At 40.8% G+C, this 24096-nt stretch overlaps 1 protein-coding gene across 2 annotated transcripts in view; it reads left to right on the top strand.

Moving 5' to 3' along the window:
* The window catches only part of ADAMTS12 (ADAM metallopeptidase with thrombospondin type 1 motif 12), a 387476-nt gene that overhangs the window by 186568 nt on the left and 176812 nt on the right, over positions 1–24096 (top strand). For both annotated transcript variants that reach the window (XM_059916187.1, XM_059916186.1), the window contains exons 4-5: positions 18564–18760; positions 19510–19593. In XM_059916187.1, the coding sequence (XP_059772170.1) occupies positions 18564–18760; positions 19510–19593 (281 nt within the window). The remainder of the gene's footprint in view (positions 1–18563; positions 18761–19509; positions 19594–24096) is intronic.

Raw genomic sequence — 24096 nt, 5'->3', positions numbered from 1 at the left:
AATAAGCAAAGTATAAAATAAATGAGAGCTGATGTCCCCTAATCACTTGACAAATGAAAACAGTTGAGGATTAGGCAGTTTGGAAATATCCAGGCCATTCTGAATTCTTGAAAGGCTACAAGACCAATCCTTCCCTCTGCACCTTTGTTCATCCTGCTTACCCATTCTGCTCTCCTATCTCCTCTGTCTACTTACATGCTACCTACCCTGAAAGACCTGCTTATCACCTTGAGAGGTAAGTCTGTTCCATCTGCTAACTAGACAGAGGGTGCCTCAGTGAAGTGAAGGTGATTGTATTCATCTCTGTAATTTCAGTCTGGCATGGTGACTGGAGAATAGCAGGTGCTCATTGAATCCAGCTTTCTTCGATCCCTTTTCCCTCTAAACTCCTATCATCATTCTTACTGACATTTAATCATGTGTTGTGTGTATGATTATGTTTCTTGCTGATGGTTTTTTCTTCAACAATAAATGAGAGACTCTCTTGAAGTTAAGAGCTATGTAATTTTTACGTTCTCTTTCCCCAGAGAGGCTAGTGCCGGCTGGGCAGGTTCTGAATACATGCACAATACCTTATGCCTAATGAAATATCACGGTTGAATTCACTCTCACATTTTTGAGAAGCGAAAGTTCCAGAGCTTTATCTCAAAAGCCGAGAGGCCCAAAGTGGCATCTCAGAGAGGAGTTATATGGGATAGATGTGTGATGAGAGAGTTCTCTTTTGGGGGCAAAGATTTAGGTGGAGGATTAGAGAGCAAAAGTTAGATGCTTGAACTGTATAGTCCAAAAAGGCAGGTAGACCTACAGAGGACAGTATCTCAGGTTGACAATATTAAACCAGAAAGAGCTGCCTAGGAAATTCTAATAGCCTTAAGAGAGCAGAAGTGGGCAGATGCGAAAGTTAAGCCAAGACTGGCTTGTCAGCATTGATGGGTGATTATAGTCCCAGGACAGGGGAGAAAGTCACAGAGGGCAGGACTTGCCAGGCTGCAGTCAAAGGTCCAGGAAAGATCCAGGGAAAGAACTTATAATTTATGTTATTGTTAAACCTCATTTCACTGGAATGTTTTGGGAAGTGGAATTTCTGGCTAGTTAAAATGTTAATTAAAGCTTATTTAGAAAAGATTTACTTTGATAACCCCACATGTTGAAATGTTAACGCCTTATTAAGCACACTTCAGTGATCGTGAAACAGTGATGAGTGACTGAGTTTCTTAGGACCTAAAGGTCACTGAGGGACTTACGGATGTCACGATAGAAAATGCAGGAGATTGGGTGGATCTGAGTTCATGTCAACACTCACCATCTACCATGGACGTTACTTTTTTTTTCGTTTATTTTTTACACTGTGGTAAAATATAGATAACAGAAAATGTACCATTTTAACTACTTTAAGTGTACATGTCAGTGGCCTTGAATACATTTAGACATTGTTGTACAACCATCACTACTATCTATGGATCTCCCGAAATTTTTTCATCTTCCCAAACTGAAACTCTGTACTAATTAAACAATAACTCCCCATAATTTCCCTCCCCTGCCAGCCCTTGGCAACCACCATTCTATTATCTGTCTCTATGGATTGGACTACTCTAGGCGCCTTATGTTAGAGGAATCATACAGTATTTGTCCCCTTGTTGACTGGCTATTTCACTTAGCATAACGTTCTCAAGTTTGATTCCTGTTGTAGCGTATGTCAGAATACCCTGCCTTTTTAAGGCTGAATAATATTCCATCGTATGTATATACTGATTTTCTTTATCTATTCATCTGTCGATGGACAGGAAGTTAGTTTTTAAAATAAATCTCAGTGTTAGAATTTACCACCCCCCCCCCCGAAAAAAAGAGTATGGAAAAACAATAGGTAAAAATTGTTTGCTTCTGAGTGCTGCTTCCTTGTCACTTTGCTCTAGTGGGTGAGTAATTAAGATATTTTACAAGGTGAGGGCAGGGATGAGGTTAGAGTCATGGCTTTCCCTAGCCAGTGGAATTAAATAAGCCATAACTGAAAATGAGAGGAACTAGAGTTTTGACCTATTATGAACATCATATCTTTCATTGTAAATAGGATTGAAGAAAACAAAATAACACTTATTGTGACTCGGGGACATGGCAGGTATTATGCTTGATGCTCATCCCACATTCTAATTTATTCCTTCCTTACTTTTTTTTTTTTTAACATCTTTATTGGAGTATAATTACTTTACAATGGTGTGTTAGTTTCTGCTTTATAACAAAGTGAATCAGCTATACATATACATATATCCCCATATCTCTTCCCTCTTGCATCTTCCTCCCTCCTACCCTCCCTATCCCACCCCTCTTAGGTGGTCACAAAGCACTGAGCTGATCTCCCTGTGCTGTGCAGCTCCTTCCCACTAGCTATCGGTTTTACACTTGGTAGTGTATATACGTCCATGCCACTCTCTCACTTTGTCGCAGCTTACCCTTCCCCCTCCCCGTGTCCTCAAGTCCATTCTCTAGTAGGTCTGCGTCTTTATTCCCGTCCTGCCCCTAGGTTCTTCATGACCATTTTTTTTTTAGATTCCATATACATGTGTTAGCATATGGTATTTGTTTTTCTGTTTCTGACTTACTTCACTCTGTATGACAGACTCTAGGTCCATCCACCTCACTATAAATAACTCAATTTCATTTCTTTTTATGGCTGAATAATAATTCCATTGTATATTGAGACAAACAGCAGTAATTAAAAGACCCTGGATTAATATCCAAGTACCTTGAGCTCTAAACAAGTGCTATGCAATAAAAATATAATGTGAGCCACAAATGCAAATAACATATGTATTCTCAATTTCCTAGCAGCCAAGAAAAAAAAGAGAAAAATGAAAAGACACAGGTAAAATTCATTTTAATAATTTGCTTATCCTAAGATATCCAGAATATTATTATTTCAACATGTAATCAATGTAAATTTTTAACATTCTTTTTTTTAGCCACCAATGCTTTGAAATCAAGGTGCATTTTACATTTACAACACATTTCAATTTTCACTTGGCATGTTCCAAGTGCTCAATGACCCCATGTGGCTGATGGCTGTGTATTGTCCTGTGCTTTTCTGGACCATGGTGTTCTTTCCACTTTGCCCCAGGAAGTGTGTTTATCTGGCCCCAGGAAGTGTTTATCTGGCTAAGTTCAATGTCTCCCTTTATACTTCATGTATCTCTAGTTCCTTAATGGAAAAGCTGGCTCATAGCTTCCAAGCTCTTTACCAGCCACATACCTTCATAGAAGAATAGCTGGCTTATTCCTTAGAGGTGATAATTCCTTCTTTTTCACCCTTGATTTTGCAATTTCCCCAGGTCTATCTCTGTATCTTTGGAGAACCAGAAAATTAATGAATAGAAAAATTGAGTAGATTTATACTTCTCAATAATTACATAGGTGATTATTATGTGATCACTGTTGCTAGGGCAGCATTTTAGATGGTTGAGGAGAATAGCCTTTGGTTACTCAATTAAAAGGACAGATATTAACAAGAGAATTAGAGAAGAAAGTCAGAAAATGTTGCTATTAAGTTATAAAATTGTGCAGAAAATAGAAGGAAAGAGTCTTCACCATATATATTTTTTAACATCTTTATTGGAGTATAATTGCTTTACAATGTTGTGTTAGTTTCTGCTTTATAACAAAGTGAATCAGCTATATGTATACATGTATCCTCATATCCCCTCCCTCTTGTGTCTCCCTCCCGCCCTCCCTATCCTACCCCTCTAGGTGGTCACAAAGCACCGAGCTGATCTCCCTGTGCTATGTGGCTGCTTCTCACTAGCCATCTGTTTTACATTTGGTAGTGTATATATATCCATGCCACTCTCTCACTTCGTCCCATCTTACCCTTCCCACTCCCCGTGTCCTCAAGTCCTTTCTCTATGTCCGCATCTTTATCCCTGTCCTGCCCCTAGGTTCTTCAGAACCATAATTATTTTTTTTTTTTTAGATTCCACATATATGTGTTAGCATACAATATTTGTTTTTCTCTTTCTGACTTACTTCACTCTGTATGACAGACTCTAGGTCCATTCACCTCACTACAAATAACTCAATTTCGTTTCTTTTTATGGCTGAGTAATATTCCATTGTATATATGTGCCACATCTTCTTTATGCATTCATCTGTCGGTGGACAGTTAGGTAGCTTCCATGTCTTGGCTATTGTAAATAGTGCTGCAATGAACATTGTGGTACATGTCTCTTTTTGAATTATGGTTTCTCAGGGTACATGTCCAGTAGTGGTATTGCTAGGTCATATGGTAGTTCTATTTTTATTTTTTTAAGGAACCTCCATACTGTTCTCCAGAGTGGCTGTATCAATTTACATTCCCACCAACAGTGCAAGAGGGTTCCCTTTTCTCCACACCCTCCAGCATTTGATTGTAGATTTTTTGATGATACCCATTCTAACTGGTGTGAGGTGATACCTCATTGTAGTTTTGATTTGCATTTCTCTAATAATTAGTGATGTTAAGCAGCTTTTCATGTGCTTCTTGGCCATCTGTATATCTTCTTTGGAGAAATGGCTATTTAGGTCTTCTGCCTATTTTTGGATTGGGTTGTTTGTTTTTTTGATATTGAGCTGCATGAGCTGCTTGTATATTTTGGAAATTAATCCTTTGTCAGTTGCTTCATTTACAAATATTTTCTCCCATTCTGAGGGTTGTCTTTTGGTCTTGTTTATGGTTTCCTTTGGTGTGCAAAAGCTTTGAAGTTTCATTAGGTCCCATTTGTTTATTTTTGTTTTTATTTCCATTACTCTAGGAGGTGGATCAAAAAAGATCTTGCTGTGATTTATGTCAAAGAGTGTTCTTCCTATGTTTTCCTCTAAGAGTTTTATACTGTCCGGTCTTACATTTAGGTGTCTAATCCATTTTGAGTTTATTTTTGTGTATGGTGTTAGGGAGTGTTCTAATTTCATTCTTTTACATGTATCTGTTCAGTTTTCCCAGCACCACTTATTGAAGAGACTCTCTTTTCTCCATTGTATATCCTTGCCTCCTTTGTCATAGATTAGTTGACCATAGGTGCGTGGGTTTATCTCTGGGCTTTCTATCCTGTTCCATTGATCTATATTTCTATTTTTGTGCCAGTACCATATTGTCTTGATTACTGTAGCTTTGTAGTATAGTCTGAAGCCAGGAAGTCTCATTCCTCCAGCTCCGTTTTTTTCCCTCAAGACTGCCTTGACTATTCGGGGTCTTTTGTGTCTCCATATGAATTTTAAGATTTTTTGTTCTAGTTCTGTAAAAAATGCCATTGGTAGTTTGATAAGGATTGCATTGAATCTCTAGATTGCTTTGGGTAGTATAGTCATTTTCACAATACTGATTCTTCCAATCCAAGAACATGCTATATCTCTCTGTCTGTTTGTATCAGCTTTAATTTCTTTCATCAGTGTCTTATAGTTTTCTGCATACAAGTCTTTTGTCTCCCTAGGTAGGTTTATTCCTAGATATTTTATTCTTTTTGTTGCAGTGCTAAAGGGGAGTGTTTCCTTAATTTCTCTTTCAGATTTTTCATCATTAGTGTATAGGAATGCAAGAGCTTTCTGTGCATTAATTTTGTATCCTGCTACACAGACAGTATCCTGTCTGTCCATTTTGGGTTTTATTTGGTACAATTTTTACCACTTGTTATCATTGGTGGATTTGTTTTTTGGTTTAGTTGCTCTCTTCTTTCCTTCTTTCTTTTTTTTTTTTCTTACTTTTTAATTTTTAAAATTTTTTTAATAATTTTTTTTATTTTAATAACTTTTATTTTATTTTGTTTCCTTCTTTCTTTTTTTCTCCCTTTTATTCTGAGTCGTGTGGCTGACAGGGTCTTGGTACTCTGAGTGGGTGTCAGGCCTGTGACTCTGAGATGGGAGAGCCAAGTTCAGGACATTGGTCCAGCAGAGACCTCCCAGCTCCACATAATATCAAATGGTGAAAGCTCGCCCAGAGATCTCCATCTCAACGTTAAGACTCAGCACCATTCAATGAACAGCAAGCTACAGTCCTGGACACCCAATGCCAAACAACAAGCAAGACAGGAACACAACCCCACCCATTAGCAGAGAGGCTGTCTAAAATCATAATAAGGTCACAGACACCCCAAAACACACCACCGGACATGGTCCTGCCCACCAGAAACACAAGATCCAGGCTCATCCACCAGAACACAGGCAGCAGTCCCCTCCACCAGGAAGCCTACACAACCCACTGAACCAACCTAAGCCACTGGGGGCAGGCACCAAAAACAATGGGAACTACGAACCTGCAGCCTGCAAAAAGGAGACCTCAAACACAGTAAGTTAAGCAAAATTAGAAGACAGAGAAACACACAGCAGATGAAAGAGCAAGGTAAAAACCCACCAGACCAAGCAAATGAAGAGGCAACAGGCAGTTTACCTGAAAAAGAATTCAGAGTAATGATAGAAAAGATGATCCAAAATCTTGGAAATAGAATGGAGAAAATAAAAGAAACTTTTAACAAGGACCTAGAAAAACTAAAGAGCAAACAAACAATGATGAACAACACAATAAATGAAATTAAAAATTCTCTAGAAGGAATCAAGAGCAGAAAAACTGAGGCAGAAGAACGGATAAGTGACCTGGAAGATAAAAGAGTGGAAATAACTATTGCAGAGCAGAATAAAGAAAAAGAACAAAAAGAATTGAGGACAGTCTCAGAGACTTCTGGGACAACATTAAACACAACACCATTCGAATTATGGGATCCCAGAAGAAGAAGAGAAAAAGAAAGGGTCTGAGAAAATATTTGAAGAGATTATAGTTGAAAACTTCCCTAATATGGGAAAGCAAATAGTTAATCAAATCTAGGAAGTGCAGCGATTCCCATAAAGGATAAATCCAAGGAGAAACATGCCAAGACACATATTAATCAAACTATCGAAAATTAAATACAAAGAAAAAATATTATAAGCAACAAGGGAAAAACAATAAATAACATATAAGGGAATCCCCATAAGGTTAACAGCTGATCTTTCAGCAGAAACTCTGCAAGCCAGAAGGGAGTGGCAGGACATATTTAAAGTGATGAAAGGGAAAAACCTACAACCAAGATTACTCTACCCAGCAAGGATCTCATTCAGATTCCACAGAGAAATTAAAACCTTTACAGACAAGCAAAACCTAAGAGAATTCAGCACCACCAAACCAGCTTTACAACAAATGCTAAAAAACTTCTCTAGGCAGGAAACACAAGAGAAGGAAAAGATCTACAAAAACAAACGCAAAACAATTAAGAAAATGGTACTAGGAACATACATATCGATAATTACCTTAAATGTAAATGGATTAAATGCTCCAACCAAAAGACATAGACAGGCTGAATGGATACAAAAACAAGACCCGTATATAGTCTGTCTACAGGAGACCCACTTCAGACCTAGGGACACATACAGACAGAAAGTGAGGGGATGGAAACAGGTATTCCATGTGAATGGAAATCAAAAGAAAGCTGGAGTAGCAATTCTCATATCAGACAAAATAGACTTTAAAATAAAGACTATTACAAGAGACAAAGAAGGACACTACATAAAGATCAAGGGATCAATGCAGGAAGAAGATATAACAATTGTAAATATTTATTCACCCAACATAGGAGCACCTCAACACATAAGGCAAATGCTAACAGCCATAAAAGGGGAAATCAGCAGTAACACAAACATAGGGGACTTTAACACCCCACTGTCATCAATGGACAGATTATCTAAAATGAAAATAATTAAGGAAACACAAGCATTAAATGACATATTAAACAAGATGGACTTAATTGATAGAGGACAATCCATCCAAAAACAACAGAATACACTTTCTTCTCAAGTGCTCATGCAACATTCTCCAGGATAGATCATATCTTGGGTCACAAATCAAGCCCTGGTAAATTTAAGAAAATTGAAATCGTATAAAGTATATTTTCTGACCAAAGTGCTATGGTCAGAATACAATGCTACCACAAGACTAGATATCAGTTACAGGAAAAAAATCTATAAAATATACAAACACATGGAAGCTAAACAATACACTACTTAATAACCAAGATAGCACTGCAGAAATCAAAGAGGAAATAAAAAAAATACCTAGAAACAAATGAGAGTGAAAACACAATGACCCAAAACGTATGGGATGCAGCAAAAGCAGATCGAAGAGGGAAGTTTATAACAATACAATCCTACCTCAAGAAACAAGAAACAGGGCTTCCCTGGTGGCGCAGTGGTTGAGAATCTGCCTGCCAATGCAGGGGACGCGGGTTCGAGCCCTGGTCTGGGAAGATCCCACATGCTGCGGAGCAACTCGGCCCGTGAGCCACAATTACTGAGCCTGCGTGTCTGGAGCCTGTGCTCCGCAACAAGAGAGGCCGCGATAGTGAGAGGCCCGCGCACCGCGATGAAGAGTGGCCCCCACTTGCCGCAACTAGAGAAAGCCCTCGCACAGAAACGAAGACCCAACACAGCCATACATACATACATACATACATACATACATAAAAAGAATGTAAGCAGACAAGAATAGCATTAAAAAAATAAAAAATAAAAAATAGATTAAAAAAAAAAAAAAAAGAAACAAGAAACATCTCAAATAAACAACCTAATCTTACACCTAAAGCAATTACAGAGAGAAGAACAAAAAACCCCAAAGTTAGCAGAAGGAAAGAAATCATAAAGATCAGATCAGAAATAAATGAAAAAGAAATGAAGGAAACAGTAGCAAAGATCAATAAAACCAAAAGCTGGTCCTTTGAGAAGATAAACAAAGTTGATAAACATTAGCCAGACTCATCAAGAAGAAAAGGGAAAAGACTCAAATCAACAGGATTAGAAATGGAAAAGGAGAAGTAACAACTGACACTGCAGAAATACAAAGGATCATGAGAGATTACTAGAAGCAACTATATGCCAATAAAATGGACAACCTGGAAGAAATGGACAAATTCTTAGAAAAGCACAACCTTCCGAGACTGAACCAGGAAGAAAGAGAAAATATAAACAGACCAATCACAAGCACTGAAATTGAGACTGTGATTAAAAATCTTCCAACAAACAAAAGTCCAGGACCTGATGGCTTCACAGGCAAATTCTATCAAACATTTAGAGAACAGCTAACACCCATCCTTCTCAAACTCTTCCAAAATACAGCAGAGGGAAGAACACTCTGAATCTCATTCTACAAGACCACTATCACCCTGATACCAAAACCAGACAAAGATGTCACAAAGAAAGAAAACAACAGGCTAATATCACTGATGAACATAGATGCAAAAATCCTCAACAAAATACTAGCAGACAGAATCCAACAGCACATTAAAAGATCATACATTAGAATCAAGTGGGTTTTATCCCAGGAATCCAAGGATTCTTCAATATACGCAAATCAATCAATGTGATACACTATACTAACAAACTGAAGGATAAAAAACATATGATCTTCTCAAGAGATGCAGAAGAAGTTTTCGACCAAATTCAACACCTATTTATGCTAAAAACTCTCCAGAAAGTAGGCATAGAGGGAACTTACCTCAACATAATAAAGGCCATATATGACAAACCCAGAGCCAACATCATTCTCAATGGTGGAAAAATGAAACCATTTCCTCTAAGATCAGGAACAAGACAAGGTTGCCCACTCTCACCACTATTATTCAACATAGTTTTGGAAGTTTTAGCCACGGCAATCAGAGAAGAATAAGAAATAAAAGGAATCCAAATTGGAAAAGAAGAAGTAAAGCTGTCAGTGTGTGCAAACGACTTGATACTATACATAGCGAATGCTAAAGACTCTACCAGCAATTACTAGAGCTAATCAATGAATTTGGTAAAGTTGCAGGATACAAAATTAATGCACAGAAATCCCTTACATTCCTATACGCTAATGATGAAAAATCTGAAAGAGAAATTAAGGAAACCCTCCCATTTACCACTGCAACAAAAAGAGTAAAATACCTTGGAATAAACCCACCTAAGGAGACAAAAGCCCTGTATGAAGAAAACTATAAGACACTGATGAAAGAAATTAAAGATGATACAAACAGATGGAGAGATATACCATGTTCTTGGACTGGAAGAATGAACATTGTGAAAATGACTGTACTACCCAAAGCAATCTACAGAGTCAATGCAATCCCTATAAAACTACCAATGGCATTTTCCACAGAACTAGAACAAAAAATTTCACAGTTTGTATGGAGACACAAAAGACCCCGAATAGCCAAAGCAATCTTGAGAAAGAAAAACGGAGCAGGAGTAATCAGACTCCCTCACTTCAGACTATACTACAAAGCTACAGTAATCAAGACAGTATGGTACTGGCACAAAAACAGAAATATCAATCAGTGGAACAGGACAGAAAGCCCAGAGATAAACCCACACACGTATGGTCACCTTATCTTTGATAAAGGAGGCAAGAATGTATAATGGAGAAAAGACAGCCTCTTCAATAAGTGGTGCTGGGAAAACTGGACAGCTACATGTAAAAGAATGAAATTAGAACACTCCCTAACACCATACAGAAAAATAAACTCAAAATGGATTAAAGACCTAAATGTAAGGCCAGACATTATAAAAGTCTTAGAGGAAAACATAGGCAGAACACTCTATGACATAAATCACAGCAAGATCCTTTTTGACCCACCTCCTAGAGAAATGGAAGTAAAAACAAAAATAAATAAATGGGACCTAATGAAACTTAAAAGTTTTTGCACAGCAAAGGAAACCATAAACAAGACGAAAAGACAACCCTCAGAATGGGAGAAAATATTTGCAAATGAAGCAGCTGACAACGTATTAATCTCCAAAATTTACAGGCATCTCATCCAGCTCAATATCAGAAAAAGAAACAACCCAATCCAAAAATGGGCAGAAGACCTAAATAGACATTTCTCCAAAGAAGATATACAGATTGCCAACAAACACATGAAAGAGTGCTTAACATCACTAATCATTAGAGAAATGCAAATCAAAACTACAATGAGGTATCACCTCACACCAGTCAGAATGGCCATCATCAACAAACCTACAAACAATAAATGCTGGAGAGGGTGTGGAGAAAAGGGAACCCTCTTGCACTGTTGGTGGGAATGTAAATTGATACAGCCACTTTGGAGAACAGTATGGAGGTTCCTTATAAAACTACAAATAGAACTACCATATGACCCAGCAATCCCACTACTGGGTATATACCCTGAGAAAACCATAATTCAAAAAGAGACATGTACCACAATGTTCATTGTAGCTCTGTTTACAATAGCCAGGACATGGAAGCAACCTAAGTGTCCATTGACAGATGAATGGATAAAGAAGATGTGGCACATATATACAATGGAATATTACTCAGCCATAACAAGAAACTAAATTGAGTTATTTGTAGTGAGGTGGATGGACATAGAGTCTGTCATACAGAGTGAAGTAAGTCAGAAAGAGATAAACAAATATCGTATGCTAACACATATATATGGAATCTAAAAAAAAGAAAGCAGAAAAGGTTCTGAAGAACCTAGGGGCAGGACAGGAATAAAGATGCAGACGTAGAGAATGTACTTGACACAGGGATGGGGAAGGGTAAGCTGGGATGAAGTGAGTGAGTGGCGTGGACTTATATATACTACCAAATGTAAAATGGATAGCACAGGGAGAGCAGCTCGGTGCTTTGTGACCACCTAGAGGGTTGGGATAGGGAGGGTGGGAGGGAGACGCAAGAGGGAGGAGATATGGGGATATATGTATATGTATAGCTGATTCACTTTGTTATAAAGCCAAAACTAACACACCATTGTAAAGCAATTATACTCCAATAAAGATGTTAAAAAATAAGTTATTTAATTAAATAATATACTAAAGGATTAAATTGTTTTATAATTTCTCTTTCTGATTGACTCTCCAGAGAGATCTTAAACCCTCCCTTTCACTTATACTTGATTTGATTATGTTGTTATTTTGGGAAGTTTCACATTTCCAAAATGGTCCATCATTTCCTCTTGGGTTTTTTGTTTTTTTGTTTTTTTTGGCATGTCTGAATAAAGTGAGGGCTTTGTAAGGCAAGACCAGTCAGCCTTTGGAGAGTATATTTCATTTTATTTTTTCTGGTGCTCTTATTTATGTCCACAGTCCTAAAACCTGGGGGGTTCTTGCTTTTGACATATACTAGTTACTAACACTTAGTTTATGGAACTGCACTTGTTTGTCTTTAAAGACAGCTGTTTTTACTTTAATAGTGACCAGTTTTGAGAAATGGATAATCTATTAGCGAAGTGTAAAAATATTTTTAGTCCCTAGTGAATGAGGTAAACTTTTTTTTTTTTTTTTAGTGAAAATAAGCTCCCTGGCTGAGGCATTGTAAATCTATCCAAAGCCAGCCTGAAGAGATGAACAGGTCTGGCAGCTCAGCCATCATTGCTAAAGGACGTGGCTCCAGCATTGACCTTCAGCTCTGTTGGGAAAGGCCACAGTGTTCTGCCAAGAAGGGGATCTGGTTGCAAGTGTGTGATGGCAGCCAAGTGCTGACAGTTGTGCGTGGGCCATGGAAAGGTGTGTTGGCTCAACTCCGACAACACCACAGTTGACAGGTCCCTGAGTGATGGTGGCATCTGGTGGCTTAAAGTTGTGTTGTGTGGAATGCCCCTCAGGGTCATCTGCCACAACCCAGTGATCACAGCCACTTTCTTTTCTGTGCTTTTTGCATAATCTTTGTTTGAAGAAAGGGTTCCATAAGTGAAATAAAATTTTAAAGTAGGAGTTCAGTTCATTTTCCTCATTACATTGGGGTGGAGTTGGGGGGAGCGGTGATGAGAACATTTGTCCATGGTCACGGGACTTGCGAGTGGCTCAGTGCAGAAGTGGTTCAGGCCAGGCCCATAGGGAGTGAGTCAATAGTGGGCCTGGACCAGGTGTCTAGGCTCTGTCAGACTTAAGACATTCTTCTTCCCTTTTCCAGGCAAGTGACGCCTTGGAATTCCACCCCCATCTCTATGCCACCAATCTAAATAAGATTCAGACTGACTCACCTAAAATGCTCACCTGCTGCTTAGTGGCTATGAGACTTTGAACAAATTTGAATAAATATAACCTCTTTGAATCTCATTTTTCTCACTTAAAAATGGCAATAGTAAGACTTACCTCAAAACTTGTTGAGAATTAAATACAGTTGGCCCTCCATATCTGAAGGTTCAGCCAACCACAGATTGAGCCAACCTTGGATGGAAAATACTCCAGAAAAGAAAAAAAAAATCCAGAAAATTCCAGAAAGCAAAATTTGGATTTGTTGCTCACTGGCAACTATTTGCATAGCATATTATTGTATTTATAACTATTTACATAGCACTTACATTATACTAGGTATTACAAGTAATCTAGAGATGATTTAAAGTATACAGGAGGATGTGCATAGGTTATATGCAAATATGATGTCATTGTATATAAATGACATGAATATTCATGGATATTGGCATCTGCAGGGGCTCCTGGAACCAATTCCCTGTGGATACCGAAGGGTGACTGTAATAAATGTCAGATCTGAAAAAATGTTCATCACAGGCCTGGCTCTTGATAGGCGCTCCGTCAGAGGTGGCCGTTAGTGTTTGTGTTCTTGCTGAGTTGTGTTTCAGGAAACTCACTCATGCTGGTGGCAAGAAGGTGGGAACAAGGGTACTAGGTCTCATTTATATGGAAACTATAGAGTGTGGTCTGGCAAAGATTAACCTGAGAGGATCTTCTTGGGGGAAACTGGATCTCAAACCTGGCAGTCGGTACAGTTCATGGCCAATTTCCAATTAATGGTAAACAGTTCTAAGCTAGTCAGAAATCTTCCTTCTCCGTGGGAGCCCTGCATATGAGGCAGCAGAAGAGAATCCAGATGAGGGAAGAGTTGAGTTGGGTTAGGAGACAGAGCCTGGAGCAATTCCCTAAGCAGAAGAGGTAGCTTCTAGAAGCTACCAGCATGCTAAAAAGGCACCCTTGAAAGTACAGGAAACTATAATTTCCAGAGTCTTCTGCTCTGTGTTCACTTTTCCTGCTACCTGATAATACTCGAGCCGCCTCCAGGCAACTTCCTCAAGGCTTGGTCTGTTCCTGTCTGGAGGTGACCCTGAGTCTAAGAGAGAGGCGGCAGTTAAAGGCTCTGCTACCTGAGAAAGCTCTAAATGAGAGTGAGCTTTGTGAAGAGCTGCCTAAAGCATTTGAGAAAACAGAAAAAAAGAAAGCTGAATTATTTGTATTTCCCAGGGATCTTCAGGGCCTCTGCTGTGCTAGTGTTCAGGGTGTCCTGGACATCTCAGTGGACCCTGAACACATCCCTCCTCTTCCTTAGCTTCCAGTTTAGGGAAGTCAGTCCTGTGTCAGGACTGGAAATCATCTGTACTTACACTGCCCACTTGGCTAGATTTCTTGCCTTAAAACAAACACTTCCCAATCTCAGTGTGGAGAATCCTCTAACTGAAACAGTCCTCTCAGGGAGAAAAGTAAACAACTCTTGCAGTTCTTCTTTATTTGTGATTCATAAATCTGTTCTAATTCATCCTTAGTTTTTCCTTCACCCATGCATCAAGCATTTATTGGGTGTCACTGTTTGCCAAGCACAGTATTAGGCACTGGATACAAAGCTAATGGAGCTCTGTCCCTTTAGGTACTTAAAGCCTCACTGGACATTCCCCAAGCAGCAGGATATCACAGCAGGGTAGAAAGTGCTCAGAAGCTATCCCAGCCCAGAAGAGGGATCTCTAAACAGAGTGTGTGTGGTATGGAATGGACTGTGTCCTCCTGAATTTCCCATGTTGAAGCTCTAACCCCCAGTGTGACTGTATTTGGACATAGGGCTCTTAGGAGGAAACTAAGGTTAAATGAAATCATAAGGGTGGGGTCCTAATCCAATTGGATTGGTGGCCATATGAGAAGAGGATGAAAAAGAGATCCCTCTCTCTCTCCACATGCACACAGTGGGAAGGTAGCTGTCTGCAAGCCAGGAAAAGAGGTCTCACCAGAGACTGACCATGCTGGCATCCTGATCTTCCAGCTTCCAGGACCGTGAGAAAGTAAATTTCTGTTGATGGTATTTCGTTGTGGCAGCCTGAGCTAAGATAGTACGTGTGTGTGTTTGAGGGGCAGTGGGGTGGGGGGGTGGGGAGATAGGAGCTTCCCAGAATTGTTGGCACTTCACCTGCCCCCGAAGGACTTTCCGGCTTTGTCATCAGGCCTTAAAGATAAATGTGTAGGGCTGACTTCTTGTAGTTTATAAAATTTCTTAGCCAAGTCTGGGATGACTTCCTCAGGACTCAGCAAAGTCAGCCTGGATATGTACAGTCCTGTCTCCCAACTCAGTCACAACAGGGCCCAATTCAAATCCCACCACTTCTGGCACTATCTGTAATAGAACTGATATCTCTCTCCTTGGGAATTATTTGAAACCTGATCATGACATTTTCATATGTTCTTGTTATCGTACCCACAGTTAGATTGACTGTCACATAAGTGCAAAGATCATGTCACTTATTTCTTTGCCTCTATTCACAGGAAGGTAGAGTAGGGCTTGCCCATAGAGCCTGGTCCATAAATGTTTGTTGTTGCTGTCATCAGACAGACTTGGCTGGATCTAGGCTCTGTGGTTTACTACATGACTCTGGGAAAATTACTTAACCTCTTTGAGCTTTGGTTTCCTCATCTGTACTATGGTGATAATATTAGGGCGTATCAGGTGGATTCGCTGGCACAATGAATGAAGCATTGTGTATAGAGTGCTTAGCACAGGATCTGGCCTTTAGCAAGTGCTTGGTGTAGGTCTTGTTGAAAACTTTTTGATATATGTCTTTACCAGACCCCGTCTCTCATTTCCACGTTTCCTCCTACAAGACCATTTACTGAGTGACTCACCTATTTGCTGGAAAAATGAAGAAAACCTGATGGGCTTTAAACTCTGTTTCTTAATATCAAGGAGATAAAAGGTAGAGGAGGGAGAGTAGAGAAGGAGAAATGAGAAAAGAAAGAAAGGACTGGGGGAAGCAGAGAAATCGCCTTTATTCTACCAGTGTCTTACCTGTGCCGGCCTCCTGCCAGTCCTGACCTTAGACACGTTTGGGCCTGAGGAGGTGGGAGGGGGGAACCACAGCCAGCCAGGGATCCAAGGCTGCGGCCTGGAGCACAGGGTCCTCTTTAATGAAAGGGCTGCATATTGCACGGTGTCTGCCAACTGCAGTGACCTGAGGGCTATACGAGGGGGCCAGCGCCCAGGGAAGGGATGCAGAGCCTGGGAAGCCAAGGGAGAGGAGGGGACCGTGTGACCAAGGGCTTTGTGAGGGCACTGGGTCGCCCGGGTACGGGAGCTCGTGGAGAGCACTGAGCATCCTTGCACCTTGGAGGAGACCCATCCCCACACGGCAAGGACAGGAGACCGAGAGAAGGAGATTGCACCTCACCCATGTTGGTAAGGTTCCTCTACTTGGCCCAGTCTGCTGATACCCCTCCCAGAAGCACAGACCCCTACCTGGGCTCAGGGTGGCTGGTTCCCTGGCTTGTGCAGAAAGATTTGGAAACAGGTTGTAGTTTGAAAATGTTCCCATGAGCTTCAAAAAGAGATGAAAGGGTGAGAGACAGGAGGTCAGTAACGGTACAGAGTTAGAAACCATCAATCAACTCTCTGGAGAGTCCTTAGGGAAGTCATACTTACCCATGCAAAGTAAGTGGAGAAGGAAGATAGAAAGTTGTTCTACCGCAGATGAGGGGTTAACCGTCTCCCCATTTGTAAGTCTTCACAGCACTTCCCCCTAAGGTTTCTGCAATCCTGAATTATTTTTCAAAAGTCTCATATCAAAGTACAGCTTTATTATTTTCAAGGAAAACTCACAATAATAGAATTTGAATTTATGTAGCCCTACGGTCATGTGTCATTTCTTTTGTAAATATTACTCAGTGTAGCGTGTTCTAACTTCACGTAGAAAGCAAAACTGAGGAACCAGGATGGGTTACATAGCAAACCAGTGTCATCAGCTGTACAATCCAGAGGGCACTGTGGGGAGAGGGAAGGATATGGTTTTAGTTGTCCCTATTCCATGTCTGAGGCAGGGCCTCAGGGGGAGGTGTAGACGGCTCGGAAGAACAGGACCAGACTAATAAGTGGAAATTCCAGCTCACTGCAGGAGAGAACTGGGGGTTGGTACATGCCCCCAGCACCGGAAGTATTCAGGCTGAGGCTGGGTGGCCATCACCAGAGAGGAGGGAAGGGGGTGTGAGGTTTGCTGTCCTGCTCTCCTGTTCTGTCCCGGCCAGTGGTCCAGGGTGCCGATGAGAGTAGGTAGCAGGTGTGTGGCTGTCTTCCTGATAGAAGTCTTCAAAGACGGAGACTCTGCTTCTCCATCAGCCCAGGCTCCTTTCCTCATTTACTCTTTTGGTAAATTGATCTTTTGTCAACTCCCTAAACCGTTCTGAGCCCATTGAGACCTTTTAGACTTGACCATCCCTTGGGTTAAGCTTCCCAATGTGTGAAGTAGCACTTTATTCTTATTTTGGTTTTAAATAGACCTCTTTCAAGTTTCAAGGAGGTGCTTCTCAAACTTCTAGGAGTTTGAGAATGATTCTAATTCTCTTCATGATTCTATAGCCTCTTCTGGGTTTTGCCTTCCAGACTATGATCCTCATATATTGTCTTTTCCATACTTAAACTTATGAGTCACCTTGAGAGTTTTACTGTGGTTCGCTAGATCTTTTCCAGTTTTTTGAAAATACCTTCGTGAAGTAGGATATCCTGAACCACATGCAGCTTTTCCAGCTTACATTTCTGCAGTTTTATGCATATTTACTCTGTGGGAGACAGTGTGGTGTATATGAAAATGCATGATTTTCAGGCATAGAAAATCCTGGATCTTCCACTGATGTTATGGGCTGTGTGACTTTGGGGAGTTATTTAACCAGCCACTTTGAGCATCAGTTTCCGCATTTGCAAGATGGAGATAGCAGTATGCACCTCAGATGTTCATGAGGATAAACAACTTGACATTTTTTTTAAAAATATTTATTTATTTATTTGGCTGCACTGGGTCTTAGTTGAGGCACGCGGGATCTTCATTGCCGCACGCGGGATCTTTAGTTGCAGCATGTGGGATCTAGTTCCCTGACCAGGGATGGAACCTGGGCCCCGTGCACTGGGAGGGCGGAGTCCTAACCACTGGACCACCAGGAAAGTCCTACAACTTAGCATTTTAAAGCCTAGTACCCTGCCTTGCATTCAGTAAGCCCTGAATAATTTAGAGGAGGAGGAGCCAGAGAAGGAGAAGAAAGTTCCCATTCTTGATTATATCTTTTTAATGAGGGACCTATTTAATGAAACAGGTAATAATTATTTCAGAGCAGTACATTTGAACCTCGCTGTCATATTCCAATTTCACTTATCTTGGTCGTATTCATTTAAACTGATCTCTTCTTCCATTCCAGTCAAATAGATAAGAACGTTGTATTCACGCATTATTAAACATAACTTAAACTTAACAGCCTTGCATCGTTATAAACGTAAGTGAGTAATATGTGAGAGAGATAGAGAATGAACCCCCTATCTTCTGGTTAATGTTTAGACAGTCTTGGCACCTCCCAGAAGCAAGAGCTACAGCGAGAGAAGTGGGAGAGGAGCAAGTTGCCCAGCAGAAGCCTCTCTCGGCGTTCCATCAGCAAGGAGAGGTGGGTGGAGACGCTGGTGGTGGCCGACACGAAGATGATTGAGTACCATGGGAGCGAGAATGTGGAGTCCTATATCCTCACCATCATGAACATGGTATGTCAGACCACGTGGGGACAGGGGCAGCTGGTGACTAGATACCATTAGAGATGCTCCATCCCCCAAATAAGAGACCTTCTTTTGATCCCTTTATATATATATTTTTTGGCTGCACGGCTTGCAGGATCTTAGTGCCCTGACCAGGGATTGAACCGGGCCCTTGGCCCTGAAAGCACAGAGTCCTAACCACTGGACTGCCAGGGAATTCCCTAGTCCTTTTAATATATATATATATATATATATATATTTGTATTTATATTTATAAATATATTCCATGCCTAGATAATTAAGGACAAATTATTCTTTCTCTTAAAAACATGTATCCTAGGAAAACCTTGATAACATGTATCCTAGGAAAAACATGATAATTTATCATGTACATTTTCTACTAGTTACTTATCAAGTGACTCAATCATTTTAGTATGATTTTTTTCCTCACTGATTTATATAAGTTCACAAGTGAGGAAACTGAGGCAAAGAACTAGAACATGATTTCTTCAAGGTAGTTGGAGCTAGAATTGAATAAAGTTAATGACCCCTAATTTGAAGCTTCCGTTTTGCCTTGTAATGTTTTCTGCTTTCCCACATGGCCGTATCTCACTCATCTTTGCACTCCACCATACATTCCTGATCTATAAGATAAGGAATTATTTCAAGTACATTACAGTTCTGTTTTTTTCCCCTCCTCCAGCATTTATCTGTTCTCTGTTCATGTGAGGCTAATGGTTTTCCGTTTCTGACTCTAGGTCACCGGGTTGTTCCATAACCCAAGCATTGGCAATGCAATTCACATCGTTGTGGTTCGGCTCATTCTACTTGAAGAAGAAGAGGTAAGGAATAGTTTCCCCACCGGTCTTGTGACCTGGACCTCACACTCCCTACCTGCTTCCTTCAGAAGAGCTGTTGATGGACAAGAAAGAGGGTACCAGAAAGATGTTTGGAAGCCCATCTGTGTTATTTTCTTGGGAATTCGGTGATGTCAAGTGGGAGATAGAGAACGTTTCCAAGATATACATACTTGAAATCATCTGACAGCCTTTGTATCTAGTAACTCACAAATCAGATTGACAACAGTGACTGAGAATGTTCCACAGTGGAAACAGACTAAATCATGTTATGGCTGGGTGATTTCAATAAAAGTTAGGAGAGACATGGAAATACTGAACCTTTTATACCGTTTATTTACCTCTTGCATATTAACACATGTCTCTCGGATCTGGGCCCACTTGTCCCTCTGCGCTTTTACTTGGGGATTCTATCTCTTCTCAGAGACTTAGAGAGCATGTGTATGCTGAGACTCAATTGATACCTTAAGCCCAGACCTCCTACTTGAGCTCCAAACTTACGTCCAGTTGCTTATTTGACATCTCAACCTGGATGTGTTCTAATCCACTTGAACTTGGAAACTTAGTCCAAAGTGGAATTCTCGATTACTCCCTGCCCGAATCATCTCAGCCCTGCCTTCCACCCTTCCCCTACCCTCCATCTTACCCATCTCAGTAAATGGTGCTATTGTGCACTGTTACATAAGCCTGGGAATCACTCTTGATTCCGTCCTTTCTTATCTTCCATGTTCCACAGCAAGGCCCACCGTGCTCCTGCCTTCAAAGTACATCTCAAAATCACCCACTGTTCATCAGGTCCACAGTCATTGTGTTGGTTTATGGCTTTTATCATATCCTGCCTAGACTACCACAGTGAGATCCCAAATGCTCTTCCTATTTTAAGCCTTCCCTGACACCCCCAGCACCCTAATCCAATCTCTGCATAGCAGTTAGAATGGCAATTTAAATACAAATTGAGTTGCTCCACTGAGCAAAACTGTTTAATGGATTTATGTTGTTTTTAGAACAAATTCAGCATTTCTTACTGCGTCCTGCAGAGACATTCATGGTCTAGCCTCCATCCACCTTTCCATTTTTTCCTTGTGTCACTCTCTACCTCGCTTACCCCACATCCCCCCATTCCGCCCCGCCCCCTGCACTGGACTTCAGATAGGTTTCAGAACACGCAAGGCCTCCGTCAGCCTCATGGCCTATGCACTTGAGGTTCCCAGTGCCTGAAGCACCCCTGCCCCGGCTCTGCTCGTGGCTGGCACCTTCTCACCTCTCAGGCCTCTGTTGAAATGCTGCCTCTTCAGAGAGGTCTCAATGACCAGCCTACCCAAAGCTGGTCCCACTTACTGTTCTTCCTTTATTGATACCACTCTTGCAATTCATTAACATTCTGTGTATTTGTTTACTCTTTTCTTGTTTATCTCAGCCACCATTAGAACGTGAATTCCATGAGAGCGGTAACTATGTCCCTTTATCCTTGGCTTTGTCTCCAGCACTGAACACAGTGCCTGGCCATGAATGAATGAATAAATAAATGAATGAAGTAAAATTTAATGAATGACTGAACCAGCCAACCTGATGAAATGACTTTGCAATCTATAGCACTTAGCCAGCAGCTGAGATATGTGGAAAAGGGCATCTTTCAAATCTTCATCAGCAAGAGATATGAGGTCAAAATGCTCAAGGCAGGGTTGATTGTTTTCTGAGTAGAAGCCTCCAGGCAGAAGATTTTAAAACAATGATCTCTGGAGCCTGATCCTTTTTCCTTCTTCTCCCCTCTACCACCCCTATTTCCCTTAGTCACTCAAGATATACTTTGGGTATCTTGGAGTACGGATGGATATATTGTTTCCCTTCCTGTAAACCTTTTGTTAAGAAAATTTACCCAAAACTTAGAAACCAGGCAAAACAAAAACTATGTGTCCTTTCAGTGTCTGACATGACCTATCTCACTCTATGGGAATGTAACTTTGTTTGATTATTATTCATGATTGATTAGGGTCTAGACATGGTAAAGTTAGGTGTTCACATGCAGGAAACTGATAGAGTACAAATGGGTTTTGGCCAGTAGAGATGGAAACGGTTTGTGTCCAGCAAGAAGATAACTCCAAAGATTATGGTTTTATTGGTCTGTGGAACATGATATAATTTTGTATCTAATGTAGCAGTCTTAGTTCAGCATTCTTTTTTTTTTTTAACTGACTATAGTTGCATCAGTTTCATGTATCTGCCTTCGAACCAGCTTTGCCATCTTGCCTGTCTCCTTATTAGTGAGTTAAATATATCTTGAACATGTGCTCACTATATATCTGTATGAGAATTATGTTTTTAAGTCTTTGAAAATTATACCTGGATACCTTGGAGGACAAATTTTCACTATTGTATAATGGTCTAGCATATATGCATGCTTAGCTACAGGGGGAAAAAAGGAAGGTTCTTCTGGGTGTGGGAAGGAAAAACCTTTACCCTCTGCAGTTTCAACAGCAACACTAGTAGGAACTCAACATGTGGCTTCTGTGGGTCGGGCCCCTTTTAACTCTGTAACTCTTCATTCCCAGGAAACAATGCCACCAAAGTCTTGCTTCCAGTGGAATCCTTTGAAAGATCTTGATTGGCCATTACCTCTCTGACCCCATCACAGTTACATTGTTTTTCTTCTTCCCTTCCTCACTTCGCAAGTGCAATGAGACACAAATGATTTGCTGCAAAAAAGCCACGGCTTCCTTTCTCCCACTTGCCAAATATCTTCCTCATTCAAGCTTTTATAGAATCTCCAAGTGGTACAAGGTTCATAATTTGACAACAGAATTGCCAGCTGATTGGAGAGTTGCAATTCACAGTTCTCATTTTCTTGATTCCCAGATCATGGCTCTAGCTATTCTTCACATCTTGGACTAATGAGCAGCCCCATCCACAGCAAACAGCAATGATTCCAGCCCTTAACTTACATCAGGGTAGTAGCCACAGGCAGAAAGTACAGTGTGAGGTATTGGGAGGTGACTGCTCTTGAGCAAGGAGACCTGAGTTCGAGTCCTGACTCTGTCTTCATCCCATAGGTAACTCTGAGAAAGTCACATCATTGCTCCATCCCTCCTTTTTCTTCATCTGTAAATGAGAAGCAAGTTGTGGTATGTCAACTGTATGTCACATGCTGTGCTAGCTGGTGAGGGTACAAATATGAATCAAAGTCGTATTCCTGATTCTGAGGAGCTTAGCATCTCCTGCACAAAGGCACAGAATAGAAGATTTCAAATTGAGATTGTCATGAATACAAAGAAAAGCAAAAGAGTACCTGGGATAAGGAAGGATACTTGGATGTCTATGCTGGGTTTTAGAGGACGAGAAGAAATTAACCAGTGAGGAAGGACATCCCAGGTAGGGGAACGTAGAAATAGGGACAATAGTCTTAGTGCTTAAACTAGCACTTTATCTGTGAGGGGCTGTGAACACATCACAGATCATGAACCACAAAATGGGAGGCTCAGAAACCTTGTTGTGAAAAGAGGAAACAATGAGATTTTGTCGGAGGCAGGAGAGAAAACAGCCGATGGAAACCTGCCCACCTCCGTTCACACCTGGTCTTGTTCCAGTGTTACCTGTCTCTGTGTGTGACATCATCATCCTTCCTGTTGTAAAAGCCAAAGGCCCAGAAGGCGTCCATGACACCTCCTTCTCCCTGCTCCACCCCGTATCCAGCCCATCATCATGTACTGACAGTTTTCTCTGACCGTCTCATTTTCATCACTTTAATTCAGGATACAGTTATCTCTTTCCTGGGCTATAGTTGTATGTACTTCCTGGTCTGCTTGGATTCCTTTCGATCTTGTTTTCTCATTGCAGCCAGGATGATCTCAAAATGGTAACCTGATTATCTCTACCCTCCTGACACCCCTTTCCAAAGCCCATCCCTGGTTTAAAGCAATCCAGTGTTTTTCTGATTCCCTCTCTAATCACTTACTATGCCCTCCTTGCTCTTGAGATACAGTGATAGTCTTCTACTTATCATGCTGTCTCCTGCTGCTGGTCTTGTTGTTGCCTGGACTGTCTTCCTTTTTGACTTCACTTAGTTAACACCTTCATCCTTCAGATCTCAGCTCAAGTGTCTCTTGGCTGGGGAAGCCTTCCCTGATGTCTATGTCCAGTAATATTTTATTATATACTCCCACAATACTGCATTTCTCCTTCATAGCACATATCCGAGTTGTAACTTTACATCTATTTGCCTGACACACTTTCCTCCGTTAGTGTGTAAGACTGGGTCTGGCAGAGGCTGGGTCTGGTGTTAACTCACCACTTAGCCCTACTGGTATATAACAGATAAGAGAAAGGAGTGAATGAGTGAGGCCAGCAGTCAGTGGGTGAAGATAAGTGGCCAAGTCATGACAAGCCTGTGGCCCCATAAAGGGGTTTGGATCTAATCCTGTGGGAGTCTCTGGATGATTCCAAACTGAGAGATGAAATGGAGAGAAAGGCATTAGAGAGATGGCTCTGGGGCTC

The sequence above is a fragment of the Balaenoptera ricei genome, chromosome 3 (assembly GCF_028023285.1).
Source record: "Balaenoptera ricei isolate mBalRic1 chromosome 3, mBalRic1.hap2, whole genome shotgun sequence".
Taxonomy (NCBI): Eukaryota; Metazoa; Chordata; class Mammalia; order Artiodactyla; family Balaenopteridae; genus Balaenoptera; species Balaenoptera ricei.
This window is presented reverse-complemented; position numbering and strand designations above follow the sequence as displayed.